This window comes from Spea bombifrons, chromosome 4 (genome assembly GCF_027358695.1).
Source record: "Spea bombifrons isolate aSpeBom1 chromosome 4, aSpeBom1.2.pri, whole genome shotgun sequence".
Lineage (NCBI taxonomy): Eukaryota > Metazoa > Chordata > Amphibia > Anura > Pelobatidae > Spea > Spea bombifrons.
Genome location: NC_071090.1, coordinates 83,034,782 through 83,056,308, shown reverse-complemented (window position 1 = coordinate 83,056,308; position 21,527 = coordinate 83,034,782). Strand labels below are relative to the sequence as shown.

General features: G+C 38.9%; 1 protein-coding gene across 1 annotated transcript in view; it reads right to left on the bottom strand.

The window, feature by feature from the left end:
• Nucleotides 1-21,527, bottom strand: part of GALK2 (galactokinase 2) — a 60,505-nt gene that overhangs the window by 19,549 nt on the left and 19,429 nt on the right. The window contains exons 5-7 of the mRNA XM_053465144.1: nucleotides 20,771-20,917; nucleotides 3,153-3,251; nucleotides 79-231 (exon numbers count right to left, since the gene is read on the bottom strand). Coding sequence (XP_053321119.1) covers nucleotides 79-231; nucleotides 3,153-3,251; nucleotides 20,771-20,917 — 399 coding nt within the window. The remainder of the gene's footprint in view (nucleotides 1-78; nucleotides 232-3,152; nucleotides 3,252-20,770; nucleotides 20,918-21,527) is intronic.

Here is a 21,527-nt window from a genome sequence, read left to right as displayed (position 1 = left end):
GCGAAGTTGCCCTGATGTACACATGGATATACATCAAAAGACACAAACATGCAGTGTTTCATCTCCTGACTGCTGTACCTTGGTGGCCAAGCGACATTCCACAACCCGTATATTGAAATGGGCAGTTGCTGCTTTATTCATTTCGACACAACTGTTAGCGATCACAAAAACGGCACCCGCAGGAAGCCTGACATCAGTTGCTCTTAGAGGACTGAACTCTATCAGCTTAGCCTGTCGAAAAAAAACAAGAAAACAAAAATTGTTCAGTGTTATCTCTTAAGGAAAAGATTTGTCATACTTACAAGATTTACACAAAACACATATCTAAAGGAGCTCCTGGAGATGAAAGAAACAATTACAGACGCCGCATCCTACAGATCAACAGCCCTCATAAAATACTTGGAAGTGGATTCCAGAGCAGGGGCTCCATGGTTACTGGGCTCTTGGTTTACAATGTGAGCTGTAGGCCAAATATTATATATTATTATATCAGCGCTAGTTCAATAGGGGAACAGGAAAATGAACACAGAATGACAATATACAATCTTGACAAAAATATTAGCACACCTTAAGACAAACTGCAACCGAAGGAGAATAGGGCCTGCTTTCTCAGAGGGACACTTGTTAGCACAGGGATATTTGGTGCTTACTGATGAAATCATATATACATAGTCCTGTTAAACACCTATGTTTCTGTAATAAGGTATAAATCAAGATGAAGAACATTCTAAGACTTCAAACCACACTTGGTTCTTGTCTTATGTCCAGTATTGTGTTATGTCTATCACGAGGATGTTTAATTTCCCCTGCTATGTTAACCTCTAGCACTTCTACTGGAAGGTTGCTCCACTTATTTACCACCCTCCTAGTAGCACAGTTTATCTCATTAAAACTAAGCCTTTGACCCACTTCTCCCATAAACACTAAATTGTTCTAGTAACTCCTTTCTAGACATATTCCAGAATAATATGTGTGTCTGGAGATTCAGTCTCCACAATGGCAACTCTACATGAGGTCTGACCAGTCTGCCACACCTCTTACTCTTTTTACATCCAAACTGCATTTTCTTACTTTTATCAACATTATACTGGCGAATCTTTCTGAATTCTTCAAATTTACTCAAATCTAGACTTACATAAACATTTTCCCTTTTAGATACATGTAAAAATCTTTGTGCCAATGTACTTGAACTCTGTTTCTGTCCTAATATTAAACAATGTACCTCCTTTGATGAATTTATTATAATTTATGACTTTTTATTACATTGGCTCCTCTACTAATAGTCAGACAATGTATTGTTTATTTATTGTGTATTAAGAGTTCTGAATACCTCGAGTCAATAGTTAATTTGTAGCCAAAGTCCATAACAATCACCTTTTCTTTTTATATTGTGTTCTCCACTGGTGACCTCTCATTCTCCCCCAGCATGCTGAATGGGTTCTCTGTGGGTTTTCCTGAATCTCTAGGGATGACCCTGAACAAAGAACGCTAAGCTCAGGATAGGGGCCCTCAAAAGCCCACCATTCTTGCCAGAAACGTAAAAAAAAGTATTTCGGGTAAAAGTACCATAAGCCTAGATGGAAGCTCCTCTTGCATCTGTGTAAGTATTTATTATGTATGCATTAACCACCCCATTTAAATAAATAAAAAAGTAATAATTTAATGAAGTATGGTACATATTTATCAATTCTAATTGCTAAATGTGGCATAAATTACCATAGAAACAAGGAGAATTTTGGGCTTGGACATGACCTAGTTTGGCTTTAGGTACAATCTGCTGCCATTTTTAAATCACATTAAAATGTCTCATATTTATAGTTATTCAGAAGGCAGACACATAAAAACAGAAAATCCAATCTCTTAAAAAAAGGTTATTCTCAGAACACAATGGTATTTTATGCGGACTGGCACCTACATGAAACAGAATGTTTCTATTGAACCACTTTAGATATTGTGTAAGTTGTTGGTCATGAAATCCCCTTTAATTTTATAATTTCTAAGTGCTCTGGGGTATAATAACAAAACTATGAAATTCAAGCAATAATTATAACTAAATCTTCTAACAGCTGCATTTTTATAAACACATTTAAGCAATCCCTGTGCCCTAAAGCTTCCATTTTCTATTGTTACCTAGTCACGTAGGGTGCCAAGAGACATAAGCACCTGTTTAGTTAATAAAGGTTCACTGAGGCTGCATTGTTGGCATAGCTTCCACAAGAAGGACAGTCCCTTATAAACATTATATATTATTATATGTTCTTGTGAACAGGCTGATTTTAAGGGGGGGGGGGTGTCCAATGGAAAATAACATTTTTCTCCTTGCCCATAAAATACAGTGCTGTGTTTAATTCTAAAAAACTTAGTTTTATCTCATTTTGCTGTGATAAACATCCTGCAGACCTGGACCCTATAGTTGGGATGACTCTTTTGCTCAAACACCACACTGAGCTTATTCTCTATGGCAATGCTATTGAAGCCTGACTTGTACAATCATGTCATGGCTTTCATTAGTCATGCTGGGTGGTTGATACTGTGCCATTCTATTGTATACTACAAAGCAATTTGATAAGCAGTCTAATGTTTGTCTAGTAGAGTGGGTAGCACTAACACAACTACAACACATACAAATGGCCAATATGCAGCTGTCTGAAAACATGTTTCAGACATTTTATTATGCAAAAACTAGAACTGTTTTTTGGGGGAGAGAGATTAAAAAGAAAAGCAAAATACGTATTTTTTCAAAATAAGTTTTATCTTAAACTATTCATCTTTCGTTATATATTCTGCTGAGCCAAATCATCTCTTCCAGGAAAGCTCCTTATCATGCATACTGAAGCTGGCATATAAATTACGAATAAAGCTCTGTGTACAAATTCTGCATACAATATACCTCTGTATTCCAACTTCAGAACTTCGCTTCGGGAAAAACCAAAGTCAAGTATTATTTATAACAAAATAGGGAAAAAGCAAAGGTTTTTCAGGCTCTGTCCATTATCCTGTTGAATGGCTGCATTGTGGGATTTTCTAGATTTCAACGCTTTCATGACTGTGATCTGGGATGATTTGGTTTGTAGCAAAAAAATGTTGTTTATGAATTGTCAAGTAATTGTTCTGTTTCAGGAAGAACACAGACTACCTTCTAAGTAACCTACCGTTCCTTCTTCTGCAAGGAATGAAATGGATTGGTCCATGCCACCTCCTTCTGTGCCAATGTAACGCTCACATCTTGCACAGGTTTCTGCAAGTTCCACCTAAAAAGAAAGCTTATGGTTAGAAAAACATTTTAAGGTTCTTCATGACAAACACAAGATATTCAACCTCACATCTCATGTGTTTAATAAACATAACCATTGTAGTGGCCTTCGCTCCTTTAGTGGAACATCTCATGTTAAGAGCTACATTATATACATTGTAAACGACTAAAGACTTTCCTGTATTATTTGTCATTACAAGCACACCTGCCATGCATTGAGAATCCAATTTATAATATATCAGTGACAATCGTGTGTGTAGTCTATCAGTCAGACAGTGTACATAAATATTTACGCACAGAAGCTGTTGGACTCAACGTAGGCAGACAGCGTTCGTGAAGAACGTCAATAACACATCAAAACTCATTACCGCAAATCAAGAACACTTACTCAATTGTTCTGCAAGGTACATGAAGAATTTGTCAAGAAACCCCACAGTGTTATTTTCACATCATACCATCGTCCATAAAACATGAGTGAAAAGGACATTTGGTACAGAACCTCCTCCCACACTTTGTGGATTGTGCCTATTTTCTAAGCCAACAGATGTGCGAGAAGAAGATGCAATTAAGTGCAGAGCCGGACATAAAATTCATAATGTTAACTTTTGCCAAACAAATATAATCTTGGATCCCTCATACATTATGCAAACTCAATGATATTTTTACTTGACAAAGCATGCGATCCTCTTTTTATGCAAGTTCAAGTGACTCACGTCTACTTGAAGCCTACATGGCGCACATCTAGATTTATCAAAGGTGGACACCCTAATGCACAACATCATTTTGTTTTTCTGATGAGATTTTAACTTAACGTAATTAAGATTTGTAAAATGTGTATTAACTACAATTGGGATGATTAATTAAGTGTATTCCCTATCCTTTGGGTATGTATTTGTGAGAAGGGAATAGGGGAATGACTCAAATACCAAAAATACCGTTTGCTTTAATTGAACTATTCTATTTCATATTATACACTTATAAGTGAACGTGTATGTTTGGGTGTGACAGGTCTCTCAATGGAGGTACAAACATGATAGAAAATACAACAGTATTATACTATAATATTGTTTTGGATGAATCCAACAGATATTTAATACAGACAAAGTATAAATAATGTACACTGTTATGTAATCATTTAGTAAGTCCTTTCTAGACATTTGCCAGCATAAGTTTCTGGAGATACAGTCTATACCACAGTAATTAGAGAAGAAAGCAGCATATGTACCGATATATATATATATATATATATATATATATATATATATATATATATATATATATATATACACACGGTATATATTCTTAAAAGTACGGGTTGTATAGAGCACTTTTCAAATTGACTCATGCAGTTCATATGTTTGCAGTCACAATATGATACATTATATGTAATTCTACAATACATAAGCGGATTTATAACTGTTTCACACTTCCCAGCATTTCTAATTGCCAGATGAGGGGGTGTGGTCTGGGTGTGGCTAGGGGAGGGGCTACACAAGATTTTTGCTGTATCTATTTATGTAATTGAGTGACGGACCGAGAAGATGAATGTTGAATTTTAGTTAATATAACTAATTTCATGTACTTTGTATACACATTATTGTCACTTTCAGTGTGGCAGAACGCTGTGACACCCTCATGCTCACATTCCGAGCTTCTAGAAAAGAAGGACAACCCTGGAGGAAAGAAGGACAACCCTGGAGGAAAGAAGGACCCTTGGGAGGGATACCTGTCTCAAAGGTTACACTTTACAGTACCATACTCTAAATAAACCTATATAAGGTTGGGGAAGGAGAACAGGAGAGGACATCAGGAAAGGAAATTATGCCACAGATTCCAGACCTTTAAACCAAGTATCTCCAAAACAATCACACTGATGGCAACACTAGGGCATTAATGTTAAAAGCTGTGAAAATTGCAGTTCTAATTATCAGCACTGATATTGGGGGTACATGGGTGCAAAAATCTGTTTTGAAACAAAGAGCCAAGAGTTTACAGAATGAAAAGAAAAGCTTTTTGTTGTAATCACATGAATACATTCGAAAGCTTTTTATTTATTTACGCTTTGGTTGGAAAGGTGGTCTTCAAGCAATGAAGGAATTATGGATTGCAACATTCATAATACGTCTCATGTACATGAAATATACAAATGCATGCTGTAATTGTAAATATAAATAACATCTCATGGCTTGCCTTGCTTTCATGTGCTAGGAGTATGTATTCTCAAGGGGAGAGCGCAATCAGTCGTTTGTAAGCTGTAAGCATATCTTGCGTTTGCAGTTAGGCGCAACCTTTGATCTTTAAGATTTATACAAAAAACAACTCTTTTGTTTGTTCATATAGTAATGATCTATGTATTATATTTTTCCAGGTAACCAGAGTAAAAGGGGTACAGTCCCCAGTGCAGAGTTCCTGTCCGCCCCTATGTGACACCTGACCATCACACCTATGTGAGCTTGTTGGAAATCTGGTTCAAAAGTGAGGATCTGACAACACATTATGGCCACTGTCGGTGACTAGAAAAATTGAAAATACACATTTGAGTAATATGAATATGTTTGTTTAGACATCGCTAAGGCAGTAGGTTTATCAAAAAATATTTGTTCAGCAGCTCCTGCCAATCTGATTTCCTTTTTTAAATACAAAATATATAAGACATGTACTATTGTTGTTTATTGATTTTATTGTGCCATCATATTCTGCAGCACCGCACAATGGGTAGTACATAACAAGTAGTGTCCTTTGACGCAATTGCTTTGTGACTGCCAAGTTTCCATTTTGAGACCCGTTGTTTCCTACTGCCCTATATCACTGTATTAGAAATGGTTAATACGTGACGGTCAGGCTAGTAAGAAATAACTTTGATGCGTGTAGTTTGTACAAGTAGAAGCCTTTGCATGATTACAACTCTTGCAGAGTATAAAAAAAACAATTATTGATGAGCATTCACATAAATACTTATGAAAGAAGCTAAACAAATAATCTGTGTTTCGAGGAAAATCGAGGGCATAATGTCAGTCGGCATTTTTCATTACAGTAAAACATTATACATCGTACGGAGATTGTACAGAGATGAGCCAATTTACGGACAAAATTAAAGAACCTAAGTATAAAGGAAAAAAAACATAAAAGGGTTTCATATAAATAGCCATTCAAAATGTATATTGCCAAACTTGCATGGCAACACAGGGAGTTTTTGAGTAAAATGCCTTTTTCCTGTTTATCAATGAAAAAAGTTTTCTGACAATTGCTTGAAATGTAGTACTTTGTACAGAAGAACAAAGGCATTTCCAGATTTCCCAAAAACGTCTCCAAGTGCCTAAATATGACTTTTTGTAACCAGACCTGTACTTGTGAATGTAGCCTAACACCACTTTACCAGAAATAAACCCAGGGTTGATGACCTTATGGTTTAATCAAACTAAATTTTGCTTTGCCACAATTTTTCTTGATTTCATATGAAATGCATGCTTTTACTTGTAAGCAAAATTCTAATAACGCAAAGGAGGACATCGCTGTCTTGTACATTCCAGCGGTCGGCAGATGCAGTGTCTTGTCTGATTAAAGAGTTTTTGCTCTCATTCCAAATGTTTTGATTAGTCTGTGGTGCCAAGCATTGTTAAGCAGTCAACAAGTAGAAGGCTTACTGCTGGAAGCGGTACCAATATTTCCAGCAATTTCTAATGCAGGTCAATGGCTCGATTTGGGCATTTTAGCAAAAGAACTTGAGGTTAGGTTGTTCAGACTGTGTTTGGATTACTATAGATAAGGTATTCCAACAATCCTACAAGATAAGACTCAAACATTAAGAATGTACATTTCAGAAGTTTTTAACTACAAAGTTTACATCATATGGCTATTTTTCTGCCATTGCAGCGTCTGATTGTTGAAATATGTGAGTGGAATAAGAGTTTATAGTGTAAAATAGATTTGTTAATAGTTTATTTTTACCATTTAACAAAATGAGTGATCAGAGGAAACATCTAAATCAAATCAATATTTGGTGTGACAGCCCTTTGCCTTCAAAACAGCATCAATTCTTTAGGGACATTTGCACAAAGTCAGGGATATTGTAGGCATATAGTTAGGTGTATGATTAAACACGTATACCTAATGACCAGCAATTTAATATGTAGGTTTAAACACAATCATTACCAGAAACAGCTGTGTAGGACGAATAAAATTGGGTGAGGAACAGCCAAATTCACTAACAAGGTGAGGTTGCCGAAGACGGTTTAATGTCAAAAGTCATACACCATGGCAAGACTGAGCACAGCAACAAGACACAAGGTGGTTATACCACATCATCAAGGTCTCTCCCAGGAAGAAATTTTAAGGCACACGGGGTCTTCCAGATGTTCTATCCAAGCTCTTTTGAAGAAGCACAAAGAAACAGGCAATGTGGAGGCCTGTAGACTTATCATTTGCAATCAAAAGATGTCCAGCAGTGCCATCAGCTCACCATTGGCAGAAAACAGTGAGACCCAGATACACCCATCTACTGTGCAGAGTAGCCTGGTCACAAGTGGTCTTCATGGAAGACTTGCAGCCAAAACACATGGTTGGTAACAAGGCCAAGCGACTCAACTATTTCCGAAAACACAAGAACTGGGCTGCAGAAGGCAGTCTGTTCACTGAAGGACTGGAGAGCGGTACAAGAATGAGCGCCTGCGTTTCTGCAATTGGAGTTGGGGATTTGGTCAGAAGTAATAGCCTCCTCAATGTGGAGTACTACAGGCAGATACTTCTTGTCAGGGCTACACAGACACGTGTTCACGCTAAGAACCCTGTGTGGGGCAGGCAGATATAGATGTGTCTCATTGTCTGTCTGCTGCGGCTATAGGCTTCATCCCTGGTGCCACCTGCGAAAGTGAGGCAAGACTCCCGCAAAACGAACAAAACAAAGTAAAAAGCTCAGAATTTGCGTTTGAATTTCGTGGGCTCATTCAAGTTCTCTTATTTACTCTCTCTCTCACACTCTTTGAATATCTCTCTATCTTCTCTGCTTTTGCTCCCGTGTCTTGCAGCTCTGCTACTTCTGTGGAATTTTCTTCTTGTTCTTCTCACTTGTCTTCTTTATTCATCAGCATCTCTGTGGACACGACCTCCCAGTGTACATCCGCCAAAATGGTGGCGTGTCCCTGATCAGAGGAAGCTCCAGAAACTCCCATTTTTGAGGGAGTAAACCTGAGAGGTCTTGTCCTCTGAGATGTTGGATTTAAACAAATATATAAGACAGAAGAACAAGAAGATGAAGAGGATGCTAGAGAAGAAACTGAGCTGAAGCAGTCGGTGGAGAGGGTCGAGAAAAATTCAGAGACCGTGAGAATGAGAGTGTGAGAGTGAGCGTGAATATGGGTACCAGACAACGAATGTTGTTTTCGAATTTAAAAAGCCCCCTGATTTTAATCTGAACTGAATGGGCAGGAAACGGAATTGTTTTAATTGATTCTTAGTAGATTTCCCCCCCAAATCTGTATAGGGATAAATTAAATATCACATAATAATTTAAGCAGTCAGTTTGTCCTTATATAATGTATATTTTGCTGAAAGCATTTGCTATTTTTTTGCCATTCAGTTTAGATGGCACAGGGAGTGGAGGGCAGGTCTGGCCATCAGGCAAACGTATATATATAAAATGTGTCTAATATATATATATATATATAATAATGTGTTTGTTTACAAAAAAACAAAGGAAATGTCAAGATCTCTATATAGCCCTATGGTGTAAAATTGCTTGTGTCCTGAAGGGGTTAATGTTCAAAAGAAACTAAACTTGGCAATTAAAGGCTTGGCTTCAGTAAACCTTAGTAATAAGACATTTAAAGTTTATGATCCTCTTCATCAGAAACACTGATGTGCCATCAACACTTAGAACATGTGGATGAACCCTGTAAACTGCATATCAAATTGAAGTCTAATGACACTTTCCATCTGTTTCTGGTTTGCATGGTGTGTTTACAATTCGCCCCACTCCTACATATACTCTGCAAGATAATAGTGCGTCTCATCAAAAATGGGACAGATTTTGCCATAAATCACATATGCTATCCACATAAAGTTCATAACGTTATAAATTAGGGCCTGATATTATCACCGCTCTATCTACTCTCTATTGCAGAGGTTTCTGTTGGATCAGAGGAATTGAAAGTACTTTATGTATTCAAATGAAAAGAGTACGGCTACACGTAACAACTGCTTAATGGACATGGAATTTCCGCTGTGGTGGGAAGTGTGCCTAAAAATGTTGTAACTCTTTATATAGACAATAAAAAGCCAAGAGCAGAACGTTTCGGTCTCTAATAATAGATGCACTATGACATCATTCTATGGTCCACATATTGACACCATTTTGCCATCTTAGGCAGCTTTCTGTTTTGTTAAATAACATTTGAGGGATATTCATGTCACAATATGGACTTGTATGAAAGTAAATTATAGACAAACACTTAGTATTAAATGTAAACATTCATGCCATTGCTTAGACACAACAACATCTGGCTGTCCTCTGCATAAGCTGTACCGCAGGGCCGCCATCAGATGGTAAGCCATGTCCTAGTGTCCCAGGCCCAGCCTACCTGCTTAGTTGCAGGGAAGCTACCAGTGTGATCACGTAATGTGCATTACATGACTCCGCGGGAGTAGAGGCCTAACACCAGCTTCTCCAACCCCCTTGGCGTATAACTAGGCTGGCGTTGATTGCCCCACTTCCTCAGGCCTAACTTGCCGAGTCTGAGCGCAGGAAAATGACAGGGCTCAGGCAAGGTGTGAGGACATTGAAGGAGCAGATGAGCTGCCACTGGCCTACCCCCTTCTGAGCCAACAAAGGTAGGTCATGTGTGCATAAGTATAAATACGGTAGTATGTCGCTATATGTGTGTATATGTTAGTAGGTGTGTAAATATGTTAGTGTATTTAAGCATACTACTGTATATGGTATTAGCATGAGTGTGCAGATCAGCATGCAGTGTTAGAGTTTGTGCACTGGTGCATGGGGTTAACATGCCTATGCATGAATGTATAGTATGTGTGTTACTGTAAGGTATCAATGTATAAGAGCATATAAGTTAGTATGTGAGTCTGTTACAGTATGGTGTTAGAGCGTGAAATTGTATGTTAGTGAATAATGCTAGCACGGGTGTATGTGTATGTGGGTGCCAGTGTATGATGTTGGAGTGTCAGGGGTGAGCATAGGGTTAGTGGCAAGGAAGATGGAGAGGAGTAGGAGAAGAATGATTGTATTTAAGTGTTCAGTGGTAGAGTATGTGTTAAAGCATACCATTAACCCTATGCTTGCCCCTGTTATAAGGTGTGCTTATGGAAGGATCTTATGGCAGATTGATGGATGGAGCAATAGGTGGGAGAGTGGGATGGACATGGGACAGGCTGATGGGAGGGGCAGGGGCCCCATTAATCATGTACTGGGCTTTAATATTTCTGATAGTGGGTCTGCCGTACTGTAAAGTGTTACTTACTGGTGGGCTTGATATTAGAATTTCCCTCAGGACTGAGGATGAGCAGAAGGATATGGCTGTTGCTCATTACCCTCATTTCTTACAATGTCCGTACACCACTAATTTGTTTAGTGAATCAAATCTTATTTTCCCTCTTACAGTTTGGGTTAACATCCATATGTCCCAAAAGAGAGATCTTAGTGAGAATTATATTTAATGCCAGTTCCTATCTGTGTCAATAAGGAAAACACATACTGCTGTATGGGTCTCAGAAAGGAGATACCTTTTATCGGACCATCGTAGAAGAAGATGTTCAAAAACTCAGAAGTCTCTTAAGGTGTGGTCCCGTAAGTCCACGTGACTCTAACTTCTTCTATATTAGCCTAATGAAAGATATCACCTTCACGTAAAGACTTCATCCAAAAAAGTACAATATGGCTGCTTCCTGTAGCAGCGGTCATATCTTAGTTAACAGAACTCACCCTTACAAAAGCAGCTTTTCAGGATTTAGCAAATGGAAATAATAAGCTGAATTACAAAGAGAGGAGTAAATCTAAACCCACAAAAATAAAATCAGAACAAGCATAATCATCATAACCAAAATACTGAATACAAACTAAATAAACTAAAAATTATACACAATGTGATGTGATCTTACTGAACTACCTTTTCAGCCCAGCCTATATGCACGTTTTTATTTTGAGTTACAGCCCTTTGATGCAGCCTTAGCTTATTAGCCGATTCTATTTTACAATTGATAGCTCAGTAATTTTGACTATGAAACCTTTTCAAAAATCCATTCAGAAGTACAGTCCTATTGTAATGATTCCCGACTACTACGGTTCAGAAGGGTCACGCAAAATCTCTCTTTCGAGCGTCCCAGTAAATGCAGTTCAATACCGATGCTTGCTTTTACTGCTGGTAACATTAAGTTTCTAAAGAATTTGCTGAATCACCAAAGAAGACAAAAAAAACCCTTGCTTTAATGTAGCCCATTTGGTCTAAAGAAAACCAATGATCAGTGGAAGATGATTTAAATATATATTTGTAAAAGGACATGGTCCTGTAAATATTTGATTATTTTGGTTATATCCTTGCTATTACGGTATATTTTCTCTGTTTTATTCAACAAATGTATTTGTTTTTAATGTATAAATTACTGTGTATTTGTTTAGTTGGTTCTAGTTATAATGTTGAACTCATTTTTTAAGAATATTATTGGGACTGTAACAATTTGTATCTTACCCTTGTTACCATTTCTATGTGTATTAAATTGACTTACTGTCTGCTCTACATTTAAATGTTACTTCTCTAATCCCTTCACCTATGTCGTGTTTTCGTCTTGTTGTATTTGTGAGGAGATTATTCTGGTGCTGGTGTTGTCTGCATAGTCCCTCGCTTTCCTCTTCCCTCTGCCAAAATGGTTATATAAACCATGCAGAGTCCCAATAAAGTGTTTTCTTGCATCCCGACTGGTGTGTCGTGCCATGACGGGTGGTACGGTTCTATGGGAGATGCCTTTTCTCTTGCGGAGAACCTTTACTCTGAGAACCAGAGCTGCTACCCATCTTACGGATGGCTTTAGGTACAAGGAAAGCAGCATCGACGGCCAGGGACGTCTCGGCAGAACCCCTGGTTCCCATTCCACTATTCAATGCACACTGAATGATGGATGATCTTCTATTCCAAAATTCCATTCCTGCCAAACACCCCTTTTTTATTGCGGTTCTTCTGCTTTGTTCTACAACTTCTCTCGATTGCGGCCTAGATTTAGAGAAATACAAAGCAGCTTGCTCCATAACACCCAACTTTTCTACAAATGGCAACACAAATCTTCTGATCTTGGGATATTTTAGTTGTTTCACATGAAGCATTAGACATTCTTACTGCTTTCCAGACTCCCAGGGGCATTGCCTGTTTCTCCATTTTTGCCAACTACTTGTACATTTTTGGTGAGTCACCAAAACAGTACAAAATGTATAAATTTATTGCCCAGTCCTCATGACCTTATACTTCTAGTTTATTCAAAAATAGACTATTAACCGGAGGCTTGATGTACCATACTGAGCGGTATTATGTGCAAAACCAATCTCTGGTGGTATAATTACAGGTGTGGGCTTGAAACTCCCAGTTTTTACAATGCATGCATTGAATAAAACGGGGAATTCTATCCTTTCAAAACACAGTGTTGTGACATAGATTACAGTGAAATAATTTTATGCATTCTATATTTCAAATTCCAAATTGTCATACTGAATTGATGTCAGCTGTAAGACTGTAAAACTCCAAGATTTCACAATTCCAATAGCGTTTCTTACATTGTGGTCATCATTGGTTAATATGTGCTGGAGCGTCTTAACTAGTCCAAAACCCGACAAAACACAACAGCCCGCACGAAATTTAAATCACATGGGACCGATGCATGCACAAGTATATTCTCCATAAATGAAAATCTATGGAATTTATGTTATGGATTTATGTGGTAAATTAATTATTGTGGAGGTGTGGCCTTAACCGGCCTTATTTAGGTATTATAGTGTTTTTGTATCACCGAGGTCAAAATGCAGACAAACAGTTTTAGTAGGAACAGACGTAAAACAGTTAACAGTTAAATTCAGTACGACAGCAGATTATACAATGCTGTGAAAAGTACTATTTAGATCATCCAATTAATTTTAATATAAGATAACACAAAATGCAGCTTATAAAATATAATTTCATTTATCGTAGGTAAAGAGTTAACCAAAGCCTGTATCACCTGTGTGATAAAGTAAATACCTGATAAAATAATAACTGGTTGTGCCTTTGCAATAACTGGCATTGCTGTGAAGGAATTTTGGCCCACTCTTTGGAGGGTTTTTGAGCATGAACTGACTTTTTAAGGTCATGTCACAGCATCTCAATCGGATTTAAGTCAGGACTAGGGCACTCCAAAACCTTCATTTTGTTTCTTTGGAGCCATTCAAAGGTGGACTTGCTTGCATGCTTTGGATCATTGGCCTGCTGCATAACCCATCTGTGTTTGAGCTTTAAGGCATGAACTGATGGCTGGACATCATCTCCATCAGGATTTTCTGGTAGAGAGCAGAATTTATGGCAAGTAGCCCAGGTCCTGAAGCAGCAAAGCAGCCTCAGACCATCACACTACCATGTTTGACTGTTGGTATGATGTTCTTATTCTAAAATACTCTTCAGTCCACAGATTATTATCACAAAAGTCTTGGGGGTTATCAAGATGCTTTTGGCAAACGGGAAACAATTTTTTTTCAACGAATGCCATTTTTGCACAGTATCTTTTTTTATTGTGGAATTATGAACATTGACCTTAACTGACACAAGTAAAACCTGCTATTCTTTACATATTAGTCTGGGTTCTTTTGTGACCTCTTGGATGAGTCACCAATGCTCTCTTGGAGGAATTTTGGTAGGTCGGCTAGTCCTGTGAAGGTTTACCACTGTTCCAAGTTGTCTTCTCCACTTGTACATATGGCTCTTAGAAATGGCTTTGTAACCCTTTCCAGACAGAAGGATTCCAGTGACTTCTTATCTGTTCTTGAATTTCCTTAGATTGGAGCATCATGTGCTGCTTTTTGAGACCTTTTAGCCTGTGTCGTGCTTGGATGTGTCTAGTGAAATTGAATTCAATTATCAACTAAATCTGGTCAATTGGTTGATTTAGTAACTAAGGGGACAACTACTTTTTTCAGCCTTCTGTGCATTGAGAAATCCAGTAATGGCCACAGGATTATCATTGACCTGTCCTGACTGAGCTTGGATCAGTTTTAAGTCTTTTGGCCATGAAGAAAATTTGGAACAGATGCCTCACTAACAGACTCTCAATACTGTGTGTAATATGCATATGCAGAGTAGGTATGAATAGTAGGTTTAGGGTGAATAGTGCCCAATCCTTCTTCAACCCCCCCCCACCTCCAAGGTCCATTCCACACTTTGAAACGCTACATAAACATATGTTTTAAGTTTTGAGACAGCTGCAAGAATTGTGCCTCTCCATCTGTTCTACCTATATTTAATGCAATGACAACACTGTATGTTCTCTACTAATTTTACATTTTGTTGTTTTAAGAATGATGCTGGCTAGAAGAATATCAATCAGGTTCCTGGCAAAGACATACAAATAACTCAGACTCACAGCCCACTTTTGTTTAAACATTTATCAGTCCTCGGTCTTGCTATTTCATAAATCAATTTGAAACACATATATTAATAAAGTCAGCCTTTCATGGGGGTTGAGGTTGGGTGGTGTTGGCTGCATAACTACTTTTCAGTATATGTCTGATTCAGAGGCTTCAAGATTCTCATCATTGCCCCTAGAAAAGCTGCCCTATACTCCAGCTTTCTAGATGTCTTTCAAATGAAGAATACACTGGACATGGCTTCCCATTATCTTTGGAGCTCATAGGGCTTCATTTAGGGCCGGGGACACTGCCAAATCAAACAGCACCTTGAGTGTGAGATACACTGAACTTAAGAGGAACCCCAGCAGAGGTATAAACTCACTTCATGATCAAATTCCTACTGCAGTCACTGGGAATACTAGTTGGTAATTCTTGGAGCTCACATTGCAGTTCAAGTGCACCCATTAACTCAAAGATTTAAGGAATTTTTTAAGGGAAAATGTTTAGTTTGCAGTTTTGTAGCCAGAGCCCCAGAATGAGCCAGATAGCAACTTAGTGGGCAATTTGTAACAAGTTTAAGATCAAGATAGCTCAGGGCAGAGCACAGTAATATTGACTGAGGGATGGAGGTGGAAGGAGCATATGGAGTAAAATTAAATGTGGGATTGGCCTTATCCTTCAAACACACTTACACTTCAAATATTTTCACACATCACAACCACACTACATTCCACATAATGTTACATCTACACCACACATCTACTTACACGTTCATCTTTTTTCTTACAGTGTTATTGCCATAACTTGAGAGGTTTAGCAGGATTGGAAGAGCGAGTGACTGACTGTGACTGTCATATAGTGATCATGGCAAATGAAGGAGAATTTGCATGAAACGCATTGGCTACGCTTTGGGAGAAGCACATGCTGTTTGGTAGAGGCAGCGATGGCAGAGCTTGAAAATATATGTCCTAAACCAGATTTTAAAAAAGAACGACATAAAAGAGAGGTTTTAGTACTTGTTTAATCTCAGTTGAGTTTAGCGATGGCTTTATCTATGCCTAGCTTTAAGTGGCCTGTGCACATCACTAAAGCATTCCCACTGTGAATTACATACTGATGATTTGAATGGACTTCCTGAAAATGTGGTCTGCTCTGGAAAATTCAAGCTGCCCACCCAGATCTCCTTACCTTCAAAGAGGGATAATTAAAGGAATCCTTCATACAAAACATACAAGCTTCATAAAACAAATATGTGCCATTTAAAATAAAAACAGCACATAAAACAAAGCTTAATTTATTTACACGACCCAAGCTTTGCACAGCTTTGAGTTCGTTTACATGGATGGCTATGTTGTTGTAATTCTGTCGTGATGACAAATCACAAGCATTAGTTTTCACAGCAAATGGATAGCGCCGCTCAAATGAACAAAAATGCAACTAATCTTCACCTACGCAACACAGCAGGTTTGTAGCCACCTAAGTGGATTAGTTCCACTGCAAATGCGTGCTCATGTCATATATGTCATAAGATGAATCAGAACATTAACTCCTGCAACAACGTAGGTTGCCCCAAGAGTTAAACACGTGTAACTGCATTCAGCGTTGCAGGAAGGGAATGGTTATATTCACTTAAAGAATACTATTGTGTGTCGTTTTCCCTGCCAAATCCAACTGTTTTGGTCATTAAAAGGTTACCAGAGTAAAATGCTAGCAGGAGGATAATAGCAAAATAGTCATTTTTTTGTGATCATGTATGTGTACAGAAAATGTGCATTTCAGATTATCCTTTGATGCTTACAATCTTTGAATTCAAACAATGTTCCTGAAAGGGAATGCTATCTTGTAGCAAAAGAAACCCAAACAATTAAAGGATTATCTAGAGACAAAACAACATATTTCAAATAATACACTGTAAAGTGTTGTGAAAGACGGGGGGGGGGTAGAAAGCCTTTTCAAAAACGGGAAGGCTAAAGTGTTTCCATTTACTGAACAGGAGGCGTATTGGGGACCCTTTGTACAGAAGAAATATGCAGGAGCAATAAAAACGGACAAATACTTGAGCGATGGGGATGTAAGCAAGGTTACTCCCTACATGCACCAATATCACTTAGTATATACCGTATTTGCTCGATTATAAGACGAGGTTTTTTCAGAGCAAATGCTCTGAAAAATACCCCTCGTCTTCTAATCGGGGTCGTCTTCTAATCAGACCTCAAATAGAGGTCTGATTAGGAGACTGAGATCCAGATCCCCCGCACCGCTGCAGGGGACCTGGATCCTCCTGTCTCACCCGACCCCCCCCCATCATACACACACTTACCGGTGCTTCCTTGCTTCCTGCTGTGTTGCCGGGGCAGCGGGTTGACGTCTACACGATCCGCGTAGACAACGTCCGCTGCAGCCGGAAGGAGGTGTGGCTAGCAGCGGGGGTTGTCTGCGTCCGTCGCATAGACCTTCCCCGACTGTCAGAGATCAGAGAGCTGATCTCTGACAGCCGGGGAAAGTATACGCGACGGACGCATACAAACCCCCGCTGCTAGCCACACCTCCTTCCGGCTGCAGCAGAAGGCGACGTCAACCCGCTGCCCCGGCTGGAAGCACCGGTAAGAGAGGGGGGAGAGCGGGGGAAGGGGGATGAGAGAGGGGGGGAGAGTGTGTGTGTGTGTGTGTGTGTGTGTGTGTGTGTTAGTTAGTTAAATGGGGGTATAGGGTGTGTGTGTTAAATGGGGGCATAGGGCATTTCTGGAGTGGCGTTAAGGGGGCAGTTAATAGTGCACTCTGCCTCCTGAAATGCCTTATACCTCCCTATATGCCACTCTGCCCCATAATATGACTTTTAACCCCCTAAATGGCAGAGTGGCATATAGGGGTATAAGGCATTTCTGGAGGCAGAGTGCTCTATACAATGCCTTTTAACTCCCTTAATGCCACTCTGCCTCCTGGAATGCCTTATACCTCCCTATATGCCACTCTGCCCCATAATATGCATTTTAACCCCCTAAATGCCAGAATGGGATATAGGGGTATAAGGCATTTCTGGAGGCAGAGTGGCACATAGGGGGTCAAAAGGCATACCATGGGGCACAGTGGCATATAGAGGGTTAAAAGGCATATCATGGGCCACAGTGCCATATTGGAGTGGCAAGCCTGGGGGCAGATGTGCGTAACAGGGGGGCAGGTTGGAAAATACAAGAAATAAAAACAAAAAAAATCTTTTTCTCAATCATAGCTTTTATTAAAAAAAATAGTTTACATGAATTAACATTTACTGGTAAAACTTTTTTCCTTTGGGGTCGTCTTATATTCAGGCTTTTTCTTTTTTTTCTTAAGTTAATATTCAGATTTTGGGGGGTCGTCTTATAATCGAGCAAATACGGTATTAATCGGCAACTCTGGAATTAGTGTAATGGTGAAAATGAACAGCAGCTAGTGGCCGTGGGCTACGGTATTGGCTGACTCCAATAAAACCACATGTCCCTAGATCTCTGTTTCCAATACAATACATGTGGTTGTCAAGATGGAAAGAAGCAGGCAGATCCTTTCCTGACAATGCTTCATTAATTAAAAGCCTACTATGCTACTAGGCCATAGGTGGACTATTGCTTAATTACACCTTCCATGATGCCCAGCCAATCAACAACAGCTGTCTGCCGTATGACATTGAGTTTCGGTCTCTGCACCCACTGGTATAATTGGTAAGGTCACTGGTGGGACAAACAACAACATTGTGATATTGGACTGACGATGCATATACATTAAGCTATACAATCTGTATTGTAATAATTATTACAGGCATGTACCTAGTTCAGAAAGGCATGTGGCTAGTGGTTAAGAAGGAGACAATTTGTAAGAGACAATCCTTGCTTGATTGGGTCATCAGCTTAAAACTGCGAAACGGAGTACTCTCATCTGAATATTTCTATATTATATATATCCATCCTATTTATATATAGGCAAGAATGAGGGGCCATGATCATTAGTAAGATTTAACTTTAAATCCCTGTTATGGCTGATAGTTTACACCCTAGCTGGCCGTCATTGACCCATGTCCTTTTCTCATCATCCAGTGATGGGTACTGGGGGGTACTGGTGTAATATGATTCCACACTGTGTGCAGTGTTATATTCCCAAATGCACCAACTAGACCAAGGCCCAGGGTGGCAAACCCAGGAGATGTGGCAACCCCTGGACCGATCACCCTATTCTCTAGCACGTATACATTAACATCCAAGAGATCCATTCCACCTTATAGATATTGCTGCAAACATTAGCATCAGATATTTCTGAAATCCTGCTCTGGATTGTACACATGAATTATAACTCTTGTTTTATTGTCATTCTGCAGATAAACATAAATTATTAAATGATATCCCTGCCTTGCCTGAAAGAGATTGCATTAGATTCCTGACATATATTAATGACATTGGTTAGGCACAGATAAAAAAGATAAAAAATTCAATGATTTTGCTTTATTCTGCTACAGATACAGGCAAAGTATGAGAGAAAAGAATCAGATGCATAACTCTCTCACACATACCCTCTACTTAGTTGCAAAAACCGTAACCAGTCTTATTCTGTTGCTCGAACACTCTTGCCAAAAGCTCATAACAATTTTAGCAAGCGATCTAACCGAGCCCTGATCAGCTTGTGGTGTGTCATGGAAGCAACTGAGCAATATGGCCAGGATACCAAATGTGCAGACTCAGTTTTAAAAATCTCGATGATCTTTTAAATGAAAGACATATTCTGGCCAGACGTGTATAGGCTTTTAATATGATATGCTTGGACTTATGTGCCTACCTGGGAACTTGCCAGGTTTGACATGGAGTTTCTGGGTCAATTTCTTGAACCTCTAGGCAGGAGACCAGCATTAGATCATGAATGGTTCCTGCCCAGGTCCCTCACACTTTTACTAAATAGGGACACAACCCCAGAAGAGGGGGGGGTTCTGGCTAAAAAGTATTCTTATGTGATCACTCACACACAAACATGTATTAAGGAATCTGAGAACCTAGTCGGATGACTGAGCGATACTAAAGCCTTCATGCAAATAAGCTACTAAACAGTCCTACGACAAACTTAATTATCTATTTATTTTTTTAAAATAAAATTCCTTTTATTGCATTTTTTTTACTTAAATAACAAATCTTTAAAATATATTACATTAAAATATATAAGAAGGGCAAAATGTAATAGGTTGTATTATGTACTTAGCCTCTATGTATTTAGAATGTTAAAGGACACCGTAGAATCATTGACAGAACAGGTACCTGTTAGTCCCAAACAGCTAGAGTTTACGGACTGCCTTCTCGCACAGAACTGTATATTTTATCCTTATCAAATGTTTAGACAAGTTTGCATGGACAAATGACCTCTAGCCACTTCCCACATTTATTTTGACCTTAGACGCTTTCTATGCAGCTATCAACTTTTTGACTACTCTAAAATACAACAAACTTTGACATTTAACACTTATGTGTATACTAAATCAGTGGTTTATGTACGCTGCTGCCAAAGCAATCAGTAATGATCACAGTGGAGCATATTGCAGCAGAAAGATGATCAATACCCATAAAGCCCAAACAAACATTGCTGTAAGAGGACGAAATGCCAAAAACAATGCAATCGTTCATGCTGTATTTCACACACACCTATATAACCTTGTTAGTCCAGTGATGCTATAGTAGATCCAATACTGTATGTGAGCTTTTGATGCATGTTAACAGTTACACATATACTGTATATTTACAGAACATAAAACCTCACAGGTACACACAAGTTACTTTGCTCTAGATCACTATCCATGATTGAATCATACTAAATGAATCAAATACAGTGTAGACTGATAGTATCTGCCAGCGCTCTTATAGCAATAAAGTACATCTTGTATTGGCTAACATGCTCACCTAGGACATACGTCAGTGAATTACCTTGGAAAGTGTCATTCCATTTGCAGTGAGGGTAACAAGGCCAGCACAACACACCAAAGCACTCGAGCTGGACAAACCAGAACTTGGAGGAATGGATCCGTCCAGCAAGCAATTCATACCAGTCAGGCTGGTGAGGTGGAAGTGATCCTAAAAAAGAGGAATTTCAGATAATATAATAGTGAATTAGTGCAGCAGTGTATATGCAGTTGAAGCAGATGTTCTTCACCTGATGGATTTAAAACTCTGCTCTATATTTAATATGGAAAACAAACCAATAACGTGCACACGATTATGTATATATATATATATATATATACACATACACACACACACACCACTGGGATATCTGACCATTATTACACCAACAGGGACTTTTATGACATCGCTTTCTAAATATAGACATTTATGTGTAGTTGGTCTCTTACCCCCACCTCGCCTTTGCAGCTATAACTTTTTTCACTCTTCTGGGAAGGCTTTCCACGAGATTTTGGAATGTTTCTGTGGCGATTTTTGTCCATTCATCCAGTAGAGCATTTGTGAGGTCAGGCACTGATGTTGGACGAGAAGGCCTGGCTCGCAATCTCTGTTCCAGGTGTTCAATGGGGTTGAGGTCGGGGCTCTATGTGGGTCAGTCAAGTTTTTCCACACCAAAGTCATCCATCCATGTCTCTATGGACCTTGCTTTGTGCGCTGGGACACAGTCATGTTGGAATAGAAAAGGACATTTCCCAAATTCTTACCAAGACATTTTGGACAA